We start from the raw sequence: 15,062 nt of genomic DNA on the forward strand, positions 1-15,062 counted from the left end.
AGCCGAGGTTTTGCCAGCTAAAAAACTCCCCTAGCTCCCCTCAACACCACTGCAACTCGCCATTGACGGCATCACCACAGCGACCTTCAGCACCACGCCGCGCCTGGCAACACCTGCGCACCGCCGTTCAGCAGCGCACCTCGCCCGACCGCCTCAGGCACCCAGATTCATCGAACGCGTGTTGTTGACAACGCGTCATGCGCGTTTCGCCACCTGGCAACGTGGGCTGATTGTCGGTCGCGTCCGCCAGCCTACAAGTACGTCTCCCGCCCCCAATCTCTCCCGTTCCTTCTTTCTCCCTCCTTCAACTCGCACTGCACTCGCACTCTGAGTTATCACGCACTTTCCAACTCTTCTGCACCAGCACTTTCCAACATTCTGCACTTGCACTCCCCAAACGCCTTCCGTCAACGCAACAGCTCTCTTGCCTCTCCTGCTTTTCCGCTTTCTTCGGTCTTGATCCGACTTGCCGTCAAACACCAAACACCAAACGCGCGCACGCATCTGCTTCGCACCTGCTTGTCTTCAAGCAGCCTCAGCAAGCACCAGCTGCACTTGCCACTCTTCCTGCTCTTGCCCATCACTGCACCGCACTGTCAAACACCCCCATCATGACTTCCTCCTATCACTCCGACCTCGCCGCCTTGGCCGTCCGCGCCAGGTTCCAAGCTAACGAGCGAAGGCACCTGCAATCTACCCAGCGCCTGGGACTTTGGAGCCAGCGAAGCATCCTCCACCGCCAGGCGGCCGAGGCTGCCCGGCCAGCACTGCTGCGCGCTTTAGACAACCGTCCTCGCCCCCCCCCAGAGAACGCAACCCAGAGGCCTCGCATTTTTGAGCGCCCCAAAGCTCGTCTCCTCATCGACACAAGGTTTCCCGTCTTCGAGTCTGACGACCCTGCGCTCGCGGATATTCGCTCCGTCCGCGTGGCACCTCCATCGACACGACGTGCTCGCCGAGCTTTGCCTGTTTTCGCCTCAGCCCCGACCACTCCTCTGGCGTTTTCCAACACCGGAACCGAGTTTGTTGTGATCGATGGCGTTCGCACTCGCAAGCGCCGCGCTGAGAGTACCGAGATTGAACTCGTTGCGGGTCTGCACGACGCCGAGGATACTAGCTCCTCTGTCGCCATCCCTCGCGAGGCATCCGTCTTGCCGGACAACGCGCGCCGTCTCGCTTAGGAGACCGAGGTGAGTTCACAACCTCGCCCATTTGCCCTCTTGCCGTTGTGATCTCGCTGACTCGCGTGTTCAGGCGCCGCGCCGCATGTTTGCAGGACATCTTCTTGGACGCGTCACCGGGATGATGTCGGACGTCTACTCTACCGTGACCGCTTTGAGTGGTGCAGTGGCTAGATTTTGTACGTTTCCATTTCTCGCGTTCAAGACTTGCAGTCTTGAACATGGCTAACTCGAACTAGTCCGTCATACGTCTCACACTGTTACCGAACTTCGCACCTATGTCCGTGACCCGGACACTGGCGCAATCAATGTCGCCAACAAGCGTTTCAAGCTGGGCTCCCCCGAGGAGACCCAGGCAGTCTGGCTGACTGAAGAGGCTACTCTCTGCGACCTGGTGACAAAGAGAGAGAGCCTCCTCGACTACCTTCGCACTATCTGCAACGCCATCGCCGACAACCCGGATCGTGCCCAAATGAACAAATGTCTTGGGCCCCTGCAGTTTTTTCTCATCGACAATGCTCACGACCTTGGCGTTATTAACCGCGGAGAGCGTGATCTCTGCGACGCCTTCTTCGGCCACGTTGAAAATTGCTTCAACCTGCTGGCCATTCTCTACGACGTTGGCTACTTCTTCACCACAAGGAAGACCTATGGTTCGGTTCCGCCAGCCGTGGATTACAAACTCGGCGAAGATGGTCGAAAGAAACTGAATTGGGCTCAGAAGTTCCTTTCTGCCCCAGCTCTGCCCACTATCTGCGATGACTTTTTGCGAATGGCCTGCGTGAATACTGAGGAATCTTTTCCCACCGACTTTGTCGATCGAGTCATTCTGGATTTGCAGGCCATTATGTGCGACATTCCTGTTCCGAGCTTTGTGGTTTCTGAAGAATTCCATGGGCAACTCCGACTGCTTTTCCCAAAGCCTCAGCGCACAGACCTGGAATGGCACTTGCTGCTTCCTGGATGCTTTCCCGAGGACGAGGAAGAGGAGACAAAAGAGGCTCCTCCCCCTTCCCCTCCCGCACACAGCGTCCCCATCATCACCCCTCCGCGAACTCCATCTCCACCGCCGGTCATTGCAAAGACCAAGACTGGCAAGACGGCATGTTTCTATGCCGACCACTTGGAAAGCTGGATTTCTGGCATAACATCCCAGGAGTTCCACTCCGAGTTTTATCAGGAGAGCGACGCTCATCGCGCCATTCAAACCAACTACATTACCGAATTTGTGGCCAAGGACCCCGGCAAATCAGCCGAGGCCAAGCTCCCAAAGTCGATTCTCAGGAGACGCAGAAACCAGGTGTCGCGATGGAACCCCAAGCGACTGGCCGGGACACGTCTGCCCAAGGCTGTGCGGTTCACGGAAAGCACTCTGAGCCCTCGTCCGCGAAGTCACATGGGCCTGGACGTGCCCAGGTTGATTGAAGGCGATGAAGAGCGAAAGAATGACGACGCCCCCGCCGCTTGGTCTCCTGTTGGACTGCGACCAATGACGCCTTCGGAGGACAACATGTTCTTGATAAAAAAATCTCATGACGAAGACTTCTTTTGGCCGCGAACAGATGACGACAAACTGCCCGACCCCGAGGAGGAGAGAGAGCGCAGGGTTGCCGGCGCATCGGCTCGCATTGATGAACTTATGGGCCTACCCACCGTTCCAGGTCTCTCGACTCGCCCAATCGAGGACATTCTCGAGAGCCTCAAACGGCAGAACAAGATTGACCTGTCCTACAAGCTGGCCGTGGAAGCAGAGAAGGCCGCGGAGGAGGCAAGGCAGAGAGCAGCAGAGGAAGCCAAAAGGGCCGAAGAAGAGGCGAAGAGGGCCGAAGAGGAAGCTAAAAGGGCCGAAGAAGAGGCCCAACGAAGGGCTGAAGAAGAGGCCAAGCGACGTGAGCTGGAGGAGATACTCGCCCAGACGGGCGGCTTACGCCCGGCCAAGTGTCCTCTTATCACTCCACTCAGCGAGAAGTGGATGCAGGAGGTTGAAAAGGCCCTGGACCCAGGCACCACGAGATTGCTGGCCAGCACTTGCGAGGGCATCGAATTGAGACGACACGACTTTGACACTCTTATTCCACCGACAAAGTGGCTCAATGACGAAATCATCAACGGATCTCTGGGCTGGCTCGACCGAGCAATCAACGGGGCTGCTGGCATTAAGGACACCAGGAGACAGACCCGCAAATGCTTGGCCATGGGCTCGTTTTTCTTCAAATATCTTCTTGAGAAGGGTGTTGAGCGGACTGAGCGGACTCTTCGTCGCAACGGGGTGACCAAGGACAATATGCTGGATGTCGAGACGATCATCTTGCCCATCTGCATGAACTTGCACTGGACGGTGCTCGTCATCCGCCCTGCCAAGAGAACAGTGGTTCACATGGACTCGCTCAGTCCCAGCGGGTCCCGGCAGATTCGCAGACTTGGGCTGGCATGGGTCAAGCACATACTGCAGGAGAAGTTTGTGGAGTCTGAGTGGGAGGAGGTTGTGACGGAGGCTCCCAGTCAGAGCAACTCTTACGACTGCGGGGTCTTCACCATCACCAATGCCATGTGCCTGGCTTTGGGCTTGAGCCCCATTCACAGCTACGATGCGCAAGACATGCCGCTGCAACGCCATCGGATTGCGGCTGCGTTGATGAATGGCGGGTTCAAGGACGAGTTTGACCTTCAAGGTTATTGATTGGACAAGTTGGCTTGTTGCGACTGGAAAGAGGATGACTTTGGGCGCCTTGAGACAGCATGTGGCCCGTGCCGCCACAGAGATATACCAGGAGTTGGGGCATCGCGATGGTTGACGATTGTTTGTTTTTGGCACGGCAGTGTTGTATATGTTCAGGCTGGACGTGAAGTGGTGGGGGAGAATACAGAGGCGGGCCACAGAGCAGCGCCGAGTCGAAGATGGACAATGACATGGCAGAAAGCAGTGTTATGGAGGGCACTGCAAGGAAGCAGGGCGACAAGAGCAGTGTTAGAGTATAGCTAAACAGGCTAGAGTGGACAATGAAAAGGATTGGCATGGACATGGAATACGAGGGCGTACAAGACCGGGGCAGACGTAGAGGAAACATGTGAAGAAACGGTAGGTGGCGTGGGTTTGACAGGCAGCGCTAGAGAGAAAGAGTTGGATCTAAGGGAAAGCGGCGGAAACGGCTCAACGTTGTGGGCTAGAGACCAACGGGGCGGATTGAGTTTCGAGTGGAGGCGACTGTTTCTTCATCGTCTTTTCGGGGTAGACGAAAGCGGCCAGTGGAATATATCCATGTAACCAGTATACAAGGCTAGCAAGTACCGCAGGAGGCGGAGGCTTATCGATTGCTCTGAGCTTGGCTGTCGCGGTGATGGTTTTGGGGCGAAGGCGGTCAGAGGTCGGCCGGGAAGAGCGGAGGGGATGAATGGGCCGGCCGGTGGCGTGTTTTGGTCATGGTGGCGGTGGTGAGCCAGAGATGCTACGGTCCCTGTTTCTCGTCACCCTCTTTGCACGGATGGCTTAGTTGGAAAAAATAATCTTGGTGGCCTTGTTTTGTTCAGTCACGTCGGCGATGCCGGGAGATGAGATTGTGTGGTGGTGCCACCCGCGAGGTCCGCAGGGGAGAGGGGGAAGGGGGGGGAGGGAGAGAGGGAGAGGGAGAGGGGGGGTGGGGAGGGGGGAGGAGAGAAGTAAGATGGATCATGGGCCTCGTCGTCGGGCATTTTACGATTGATGGATTCCTCGCTCGTCTTGCATTGGGGATCCATACACAGACCGGTAGTGGGAAGGATTCTAGAAGCAGGCCGGGCGTGACGAGGCGTTTGGTTGGCTGGTCCATCCACGCATGGGCTTGTTATGTGTGTCTGGGATGCACGCACGTATGGACAGTACTGTATGTATGTATGTACGTATGTATGTTCCAGACTAGGTATTCAGTTACTTCCAGACTACTTCCAGATTACAGGGCAGTCAGTGTTGACGAGCACAACCAAAGATATAAAAAGAAAGACACGGTGCCTTGGAAACGGAGAGGGTTGTAGGGGGTGTTCGAGCTGGGTGGCAGCGAAAGTCGTGGCAACGCCGGTGGGGAATTTACAACAAAGCCGAAACGCATCATGGCTCATGGCTCGCACACGCCACGGCTTGCGGTGCATGATGCGTGCTCGAGCCATGGCGGTCCAACCATGATGCAGCCTCGGCCCCTCGGTGCCCAGGCGGTGGTGGTACGGAGCATGGCATGGATAAGTAGGTGGAAAGAAGAGGCGCAAAGGAAGAAGAAGCCTGCACGGCCCGTGTGTCACCATGCGGGCGAGGCCGACGGGCGCCCAGACCGGACCCCGGCGAGGCCGACGACGGACTTGTGCCTCGGGGCATGAAAATAGGATAGGAGAGAGGACATGGAGAGGAGCCGAGGGGTGTGGGGATCCGTCTGGAAGACGAGACCAAACATCCTTTTTTGCTAAGCTCGAAACGTGTCGTCTTCCCCTTCCCAATCAGCCCTGTCGTCTCATCGGATGGCCGTCCCTCGAGGGAGATGCGACACCGATGCTCATCCCGCAACTGTAAATTGCTACAGTGGCCTCTCGCCTGCCTACCTGGTGCAAGGGAGTGGAGCCAACGTGACGTTGGAGTACCGTGATGATCAAGGCTGTGTGCGATACGAGGTTACTTACGCCCGTGGCTGGTCGAGGGCCGGGGCTCCGGGGGCGCTCAAGACAGAGGCGCTCAAGACAGAGAGAGACACATGCCGTCATGGCCCTGGCAGAGGGATCGGGTCAGGCGACGATGGTCTTGCCGAGACTGACTCTGGGCACCGCGTCGAGCAATGCAAATGCTCTCGGGAAGTCTATGAATAGGCACTTGGGTTGCACCCGTAAAGGCAGTCAATGGCTTGACCATGATGCAAAACACGACTCAACGAGCACACGCGTGCATGGACTCGGCGCATACACAGAGCCGCTACCGGATTCATGCGGCGGCACTGTCGCCGTCATGACCAGAGCGAGACGCGAGTCACCGCGTCACATGGCTGGGACTCGATATCAGCAGTAGAGGAAACACCAGTGGCTGTCGTGATGACGATATGACCTGGGACACGGGTGACATGAGCACTGCACCGGCTGCTGTTTGATGGGTTTGATGGCCTGACGATGAGACGACGAGGCGGCGCGGGGATGGGATGGGATATGGGCGGGGGAATATGCCCGATGCATGCTGCTTGGAAATGATGACCTCTCTGCGCCTGTCGTACGACGCGGCAAAGACTGGGGACGGGCGTTTCACTGTCGGTTCAAAAAAAAACTTGGGCCGAGGTGCCTTGCATCCCGCGCGCGTGCATGACTTGGTGTTGTTGCTGTTGGTGTTGTTGTTGTTCTCGTCATCGTCGTCGTCTGATGTGACGCCATGCAGAAAGAGAGAGAGAGAGAGAGAGAGATGGAGAAAAGCAAAGAACCCTTACAACGTAGGCAGGCGTACGAGGTAGACAGACGCCTTGCTGTGAGCAAATGACGAAACTCCTTGTCGCTAGTCCCTGGTGTTCCAGCGCCTTGGCTCTCGACTGGCATGCAAGCGATAACGTCGACGATGCGTCAAGACGTATCGGGAGGGGGGCGTTCGTTCCTACTGTACAGTATTTCCTTCTTTCCATTTCTTCTTTTTATTTTTCCTTCTTTTTTGTCTGTTAATCTTGCTCATGTCCAGTATGATGCATGTACTAGTACTTCATGTACCATGTACTGCATGTACCAGGCCCCTTTTGGCTTGGAGAGGTGCGGGGTCTCAGAGGATCTCTTGCTTCCACGCAGCTAGCGAGCGGCAAGCTGCAGCCAGCAGCACATTGCATCGGGCCATGTACTACCGAGTACAAAGAGACCCAAGAGACCAGGCAGGCCAGTCTGCTGGCCTGCCTGCCTACTGCCTTGCCTGCATTGCCTGCCTTGCCACGCTGGACATGAATTGATGTCTACTACAGTACACCATACTAGTACCTTGGGTAAGTGAATGCCATAAGTTTGTAGGTGTTTTCTATGTGTACGGATACTGTACGTTCATGTCCAAGTATCTATCTAGGTAGGTAGGTACTGCTTGTACTCTCCAGTCCACGCAGTCCCGAAAACTCCGCTCGCGTTCCAGCATCGAGGGCCCGGCGGCGGCTGTGCAGGGGCAGTACCGGTCGGTAGCTCTTTGTCTCTCCGTCATTCTCTCGACCAGCAGCCCCCCGCGTTTCCCCCTTTATTTTTCCTTTTGCCCCTCGACAAGCCCTTACCATGTCTCACCCGCGCCTGTGCTTGGGAACGACGGAAAACGCACAAGCCAGGAAAAGAAAGACAGCGCAAGTGCGGGAGAAAAACCGAGTGTGTCCGGCCGCGTCGGCGATAACAGCAAGTGGGTGACCAGAGGGTGCCGTCCAGTGGATCCGTCGCTTCTCCTTGCGGCACTGGCGCATGCGCTAGAAAGGCGCTAGAAGACGCTTGAGCCCGCTTGAGGACTGTCTGCAAGCCAATCAGGGGAGGCGGTTCGCAACTCTCTCCATTTAACCTGCCGGGGAGAGTCAGTCGGTGGGTGGCTGAGTGGGGAAGAAAGGGAAAGAGGGCACCTATACGCGCGCCGGGGGTGTTTTGGACAGGGGGCGGACGGGTGAGAGAGCCAATAGAGGCGTAAACAGCTTTTTAGGCGAAGCCGCACTTGGAGGCGCGACAACTTGCCATTGGTATCCGTAGAGCAGGCCACCCTATTTGCGTCTTTTGAGAGGTTGAGAGGTTGAGAGGTCCCTCATCTGTAGGTGCGTGTAGTTAACTTAATACTGTGATTTTTCGTCCGGTTCCTTGTGTCTTTGTAGCCGGCCGGTGCCTTGGAGCCGGCCTCACCCACGTCGTGGCTCCTCTCACGTGACTTGCGCGCCTCGGAACCTCGTAGCCTTGTAGCCGCGCACGGCGCGCCTACAGCATCAAGCGCTTCTTTCGTTCCTCATACGCAAGTCACAACAGCTGATGACAAGGGGGGGGGGGGATCGCCAGGAAAAACAGCTGATGGCAGGCCGCCGGCTTGGAAATGTGTTTCTTCCCCCCGTCGACAGGCCCAGCTAGACAAGGCAAAAGCTATTGCCACCCCGAAAGCTATTGCCACCCCAAAAGCTCTCACACCCCCTTCCCAAGAACCCCTCGCGCGAGGGTAATTTACGGAAACCTTGCCCATGGACGACGCTTGGGCTTTTCCGTCACCCCAGGAATGCGCACCCGCGGACCAAAGACGCGTGGCTGTCGGTAGCCAAGGAGAAAGGCCCATGGAGGAGGAGAAAAGGGCACAGATTGACTCGACGATGCATTTACATCTGTACAGCGTACTGTATGCTACTACTCGTAGATCCTTGCCCTCCGGCCTGCCTCGACATGTACAGTACGCGCATTCCCTACATGTTCCATGCTCTCAGTGCATGCACGTGCATTCATGCCTGCAGAGGCCAGGTACTTGCTCGCGCATGGGCCAATGACGGGGCTGTACCACGGTAGCACCAACTCCAGGGGCCCCTTGGCTGCTATGTGCAAAGTACCGGCCCCCTAGTCAGGTTCGCGGGCTTTGTCCGCTAAAGACATGCTCATTTTGCCGTGGCGTCGCCGTGTGCATGACGACGGGCCCCTCGAGGTACCCGCCCGTGTACAGTACATCATCACACCACCCTGGTACCTACCGTACAGGCTACATGTATGTATACTCGCCCGTCCATCATCACTTTCTCCTCTTCATCCTCGCCATTGCCCTATTTCCACCCTCAATCCTCATCTCCCCTCCTCCTCTCCTCGTCTCCTCGCTCACGTGCCTCACCCATCCATCGCCGACCACAAGCCAACACCAGGGCACGTCCTCCAACATCAATCGCCTCGGCATCCACCTTCTCCCCTCGCTTGCCTGGGCTTGTTGGCTCCCTCCCGACCGACGTCCGACCGTCGCTTCGATCCAACAACTCGGCCGCCCTCACTCGTCACCTCGGTCAATATCAACAACGCTGCCGCCCGTCTCGCGACCATTCCTCCCCGGAATCGTCAGTCATACTAAGCCTTCGCTGTCGTCGAACCAGGCCTGGTACTTGGTCTATTCGTACCGTCGACGCCCAAGGCCGGCACCGGTTTGGCTCTTGGCCGATAGACTCGCGTCAAACGCAAGCCACCAAACCCTCTGCTAGATCCCACCCATCACTTCCGTCCCACGCCACCCGAAACCACTGCCTAACATTCCAATCGTCATTTTACCCCCCGCCGTCCCTCACGTCTTTTATCGGACGTCGTCCCTCCAACTTCTTGCATCAGGTTCACACCTGGTTTCACTGGCCCTTATTGCTACCCCATTCACCAAACCTCGCGAGAGCCTTTTCCGCCGCCGCAACTGGAACCAAAGCAACCCCCCGCCCATCATGGTCAAACCAAGGTTACGACGGCTATCTACCGTCTGCCTCACCCCAAGCCCACAGGAGCAGTCACCACGACCTGCCTCCGCCTTTGACGAATTCTCTGCCTTTAACCACTCGGAATCCCGCCCAGTCAGCGGCGCCTACTCGACCTCGTCTTCCTCCTCCCAACACACCATGTCGAACAAACCTCCCACCCTCAAAGATATTCTCGTCGACGCTGCCCCGCCGCCCTGGACTCTAAGCGCCTTCATGGCCTACCTTTCCCAAAACCACTGCATGGAGACGTTGGAGTTCACCCTAGACGCTCAGCGGTACGGCGCCTTCTACAAACAACTCGAGTCCGACCATTCCCCTTCCGACGAGAGCAATGAACGAGTCTGTGGCTGGTGGCGAAAGCTCATGCAGACTTACATCGTTCCCTGCGCCCCTCGCGAGGTCAACATCCCTGCCCGCATCCGTGACCACCTCCTCGCCGTCCCCGAAGGCCCCTCTCCGCCGCATCCGTCGAAGCTTGACGAGGCAGGCCGCATCATCTACGAGCTCATGAATGACTCGCTGCTCGTTCCTTTCCTCCAATCCGTGGCTCCTCTCAACGGGGGTTCGGGCGAGGAACGCGCACGCTCGCCTCGGCATCGATCCCGAAACAGCGGCGGACGCGCCGTCGGACAGCTTTCTCGATCAGCCACCATCGAGGCCGACGAATTCACCGACGATAGTGACAGCAACACCCCGCCAGCGCAGGAACCCATGACCCCGCCAACCACACCGCCGACGTCTGAATACACGTTCAATTCGTCCCCCGGCGGTTTCCAGCGAGCCGTGGCCGCACACAGCAAAGGTTGGAAGAAGGTCAGCGCCAAGTTGGGCCTGGGCCGTAAGGGCTTTGGTCGGCGCTCCACACCGTCAACGTCGAGCGCAGAATGCGATGTCCCCGTTGCCTAGCTCTCCGGGAACGACGGTTCTTGCAGGAGCCACCCAGCATGACAGAATTCCACATATTTACAAAGGCAGTCCCACTGAGAGCACTGCGGCTACCAACATTGATTCGATACCCTGCCCGTCGTCCAACTGCGCTGCCTCGTGGGATCTGGACGACGGAGCTAGTACGTGAGTCAAGACTGTCAGCAGTTGACGACATTGACTGAAATGACTCACTGGGTGAAGAGCCAGCGAGCGGCTTTACGGAATCCCGCACGAGTCAAGCAAGGCCTTGTCGTGACTCAATATGCTCTATGCATCCACCCGCCGCAGAACACTGCGCGATCAGCTTCCGCACCCGGTACGCCAAAGCTCCCTGGACCTATGAAGGACGGTGTTGGGAATGTTTTCTCCGCGACTTGAATAGAGCATCTCGCAAATGGGGCTCAAATACGCATGCAGCCTGGCGAGAGATGCTGCTGCGCGAGATGTGCGCACCCGAGCACTCATACAGACGAGGCCGGTGAATTGGCAGCCTGCGCCAACCTACCCGTAAGCGCCTGCACGAACTCAATGTACAGATGGAACAGTCTGGTTGTCACACCTCGCGGGTTGACTGAATAACGTGAAAGAATTTGGACTGGTCGCTAGGACATCACGCCCGCTCACGAGAGAAAATTGGGGTTTCTTACACGACTGATGACGCATTGTTGACGGAGCGGGGAGTTTTTATTTTTTACTTTACTGATGTTTCGAAAGCGGTTGCAACCAGTTCACGCAACGACGATTATCGTGCATATGAACCAGCAGCAGTTACAAAAGAGGATGGGTTGGTACGGCGGCGTTCTCTAGGCGGCTTATTGCCAACTACTTTGGCAACTTCCTACAACTAATCTTGAAACGTGTCCCGACTTTTCGGGCGTTATTGATTTACTCAACTTCGCGCATCTATGAGCCGTGCTGTACATGAATTAGAAGGAGGGCCTGCCCGACCTAGCCATCACGATAGACGCCGGCCCAATGCTCGGGGGAGCACGACGCAGGTTATGAACTATATCAGCGCTGCCATGAATCGATTGGTGCTGGAACAAATGTCCTTCGCGTCCCGAGCTGGCCGGTCATCAAATAGTGGTTAGAGCGAGAGAGCCGTCTCGACCATCCAGCGTCGAGCTTGTTGCCCACGTCTTGTCCTCTTCAGCCCGGGTTATCCGAATTTTGCGTTACGGCACGATCGCTCGTTCTCGGCATCAAGTAAAGCCGGTTATTCCCCGTATGTAGTAAGTAGGCTGCCAGCCCACTCGCCTCAGGTCAACATCGACACAGCCACCGTCATGAACGCCTGTCTATGCCAACGCCCAACCCCAAAACGCGCGTCCATCCTCCAAGGTGTGGGGAGGGGGGACACTCGCCGCGAACCCGCGGGCCATGTGTTTGGTCGTCAGTGCTCTCCCTTGGTATCCTGCGCGCAAATGTCCAAGTTTGAGCTCTTTTAGCAAAAGAGAACAGGCCGGGGCTTTACGGCCGTGCCATACTCTCGGCCCTTGCCAGCCTCGAGTCTTTGCCTGAGCTTGAACCTTGGAATGGTGGATCTACATCCCTTGGATTCCTTCTACTCAAGATACCTTGTTGATTTCCTTCTTCAATTTCTCATCCCGACTGGCCCTCGACGGGCTTATTGTGCCGTGAGTACATGCTCCACTCCAGCGAGTTGGCAAAGTCGATCTTGCCCTGCTCTACCTGCTTGCGAGTGGCCGATAGCATCGGCTGGGGAAGTCCCATGGATTGCAGAAAGGCGACGGCTGTGGTTTCGACTGTGCATCAGTGTCATGTCCGTGTTGAACAAGTGCAGCGGCGGAGATGAGGGCAGGGATACATACTGTTGGTCCACTCCACGTCTTGTCGCCGTCGATCCCAGCTCAGTTCCTCGGTCATGATGTCAATAATCTTGGGCAAGGCCTCCAGCGCAGCCTGGGCGTTGAGAAAGGCCAGGCGGGTCCGCCGGGCGAGCACGTCAACGGCCGTCTGCGCATACTCTTGGCGCACGGCGTAGCGGACTTCTCCGTCCACAAAGGGATACAGGTGTGAGATGCGTTCGCCGCGGGCAGGGAACCGCTGGCGCGTCATGTTGCACAGGGCGGCCACGGCCCAGGCGCGGTCGCCGTAGCTTTCCGTCAGGTGCTTGGCCACCTCGGTTTCCAGTCCAAACTGCTGGATGAGCGGGATGAAGAGCGTCTTGCTGAAGCCGTGGGCACCGACCAGGCGGACGTTGTGCGTCTGGCACGAGCCGTCGAGGATGGCGCCGTCGTCAACCACTTCAGTGCCGCTGACACGCGGTGCGTCCTCAACGGGCCTGGGTTCCAGGTGGAACTCCTGGATGGCAGCGTCAACGCATTCCTCGGCCATCTGACGGTACGTTGTCCACTTGCCGCCGGCGCAAGTCAAGAGGCCGGACGGGGAAACGTCGACCAAGTGTTTGCGCACCAGCGATTCCGTGTTCTTGGCCTTGGGGTCCTTGACCAGCGGCCGGATCCCGGACCACGCAGCCAGCACGTCTCCGCGCCGTACGTTGATCTCGGGCGACAGATACTGGCTGATTTCGCCGAGAATCCACCGGATTGATTCCTCATCAGGCAAGGGGTTCTGCGAGATTGGGCACGGCGAGTCGGTGGTGCCAGCAATGGTGTTTCCTTGCCAGGGGAGGAAGAAGATGACTCGACCGTCCGAGGTGGAGGGGTCAATGAGGCCCATGTTGGCCGGGCTGTAGTAGCCGGGCAGGATGACGTGAACGCCAGACGAGGGCGCGACGATTTCCTTGCAGTGCGGGTCGTCCATCTTGCGAATAGAGTCGGTAAAGGGGCCTGTGCAGTTGACGACGCACTTGGCACGAACGGTGATTTCATCGGCGGGCTTGCCATCCCGGACAGCCACCAGGTCCCTGACAGTGGCGCCGCAGAGACGGCCACTCCGGTCCTTGACGAGGCTCGTCACCTCGGTGTGGTTGGCGACGGTGGCGCCGTAGAGGGCGGCCGTCATGGCAATGGAAACGTTCATGCGCGAGTCGTTGTGGGCGCCGTCGTAGTAGACCAGGGCGCCGACGAGGTCCGTCTGCTTGAGCATGGGAAACGCATCGAGGGCCTTGCTGCGGGTGAGAAAATAGGAGCTCTCGATGCCCTCACTGCCGGCGAGAAAGTCATAGAACTTGGTACCCGCCCAGTAGTAGGGGGCCTTCCACCACTTGTCGAGGGGCAGCATGATGGGCAGCCACATGCTCAGATGCGGCGCCGTCTGGAGAAAGTACTTGCGCTCTTTGAGGGCCTCGCGCACCAGCTGGTACTGGCTATAGTCGAGGTTCCAGACGGCCTTCTCGAGGTAACGGACGCCACCGTGGACGAGTTTGGTGCTCTTGCTGCTGGTGCCGCTCCCAAAGTCGTCGCGCTCGACGACGGCGACACGAAGGCCCCGGGTGGCCGCATCGAGCGCAACGCCTGCCCCGGTCGCGCCGCCGCCGATGATGAGCATGTCGTACTCGGCGCCGGCCTGGGCGCTGCGTCGTAGATTGGCGAGCTGTTCTGCGCGGGGCTTGACAGGCGGGAAGTTGGGCACGGTGAAGGAGCCGCCGGGGCCGTAGGTCGGGGGTGGGACGGCGGCCGAGGAGGATCCGGGGATGTTTCGGGGCCGGTACGAGTAGAAGAGAATGGCTGCTCCGGTGACGGCGACGGCTCCAGGAGGAAGCAGCCGCCGCAGGAGCGAGCGCGACGGAGACGCCATGGCTGTGCGATGGAGGAGCGATCCAGCCGTGCGGTACCGAAAAGCTCGAGTGGCTATTGAGGCTCGACCGAGGCGTCCGGGGGGGAGACAAAAACGACGCCAAAAGTATTGCCTGAGGATTCAAGGGACCGACGCCCGCCCGATCCGAGTCTTGCGTGGCCTGCCGAGCTCACCAAGGGCGTCTGATTTCGCGATCTCTCCGGTGGCTTGACTACTGATGCAGCTCGTCGGCCCGTCGTTTTGCCACCAACCAGAGGCGCCAATTCAAGCTTTGCATTAACCGCTAAGTCAGCGCACCCAACCTTCGAAGATTTGCTATTAAGAGATAGCTGATATATAGTACTAGCTAGTAATATCTAGGTACTTTAGCTTTAGCGGGTTAGGCCAAATAGAGATTTGCTACAAAGGGTAATACTTATTATTAATGCAAATAGTATTTATTTTATAATTATAGAGTAAAAATTATATAAGAAAACGCGGTCACGATATAGTAGGTAGTTAGGTAGTCGACGCAATCAACAGTGATATAGTGAGGTGCCGAAGGTTGGGTGCGCTGACTTACGAGCATGGCTAATCGGTGATGCCCTTGCCAGCGGCTAATTCTGCCTCATTCGCATTTCACGTCGCGATGCGGGTGGATATGTTCCCTGCATGGAACGTCATGCCGCAGCCGCCGATTTATTCACGTGAGCCCGACTCGACGATAGGTGAGCTATTATCCAACAACCTTCTTTTATGTATCCCTCTCAACCTACTTTCTCGGAAGCTGCGTCGGCGTTCCGTCAAACGGTCCAACACGCCTACCAATCTGCTTGCTGCTGAA

The 15,062-nt window shown here is 57.4% G+C and overlaps 3 protein-coding genes across 3 annotated transcripts; 2 read left to right on the forward strand and 1 right to left on the reverse strand.

Annotated features, from left to right (window-relative positions):
- Positions 1-611: 611 nt before the first annotated feature.
- HRG_00967 (sentrin/SUMO-specific protease) lies at positions 612-3,861 on the forward strand (the record flags this gene model as incomplete). The annotated part of the gene is made up of 5 exons (XM_044859438.1): positions 612-1,124; positions 1,182-1,190; positions 1,255-1,360; positions 1,421-2,835; positions 2,893-3,861. The coding sequence occupies 5 exons, from the start codon at positions 612-614 to the stop codon at positions 3,859-3,861; spliced, it is 3,012 nt and encodes a 1,003-aa protein (XP_044725838.1).
- Positions 3,862-9,556: 5,695 nt separating this feature from the next.
- HRG_00968 (regulator of G protein signaling domain-containing protein) lies at positions 9,557-10,495 on the forward strand (the record flags this gene model as incomplete). The annotated part of the gene is made up of 1 exon (XM_044859439.1): positions 9,557-10,495. One exon carries the CDS (start codon positions 9,557-9,559, stop codon positions 10,493-10,495), a length of 939 nt encoding a protein of 312 aa, XP_044725839.1.
- A 1,623-nt stretch (positions 10,496-12,118) lies between these two features.
- On the reverse strand, positions 12,119-14,239 carry HRG_00969 (FAD dependent oxidoreductase domain-containing protein; the record flags this gene model as incomplete). The annotated part of the gene is made up of 3 exons (XM_044859440.1): positions 12,119-12,270; positions 12,349-12,892; positions 12,953-14,239. The coding sequence occupies 3 exons, from the start codon at positions 14,237-14,239 to the stop codon at positions 12,119-12,121; spliced, it is 1,983 nt and encodes a 660-aa protein (XP_044725840.1).
- Between the last annotated feature and the right edge of the window lie 823 nt (positions 14,240-15,062).

Source organism: Hirsutella rhossiliensis (assembly GCF_020360975.1).
Source record: "Hirsutella rhossiliensis strain HR02 chromosome Unknown scaffold00001, whole genome shotgun sequence".
NCBI lineage: Eukaryota > Fungi > Ascomycota > Sordariomycetes > Hypocreales > Ophiocordycipitaceae > Hirsutella > Hirsutella rhossiliensis.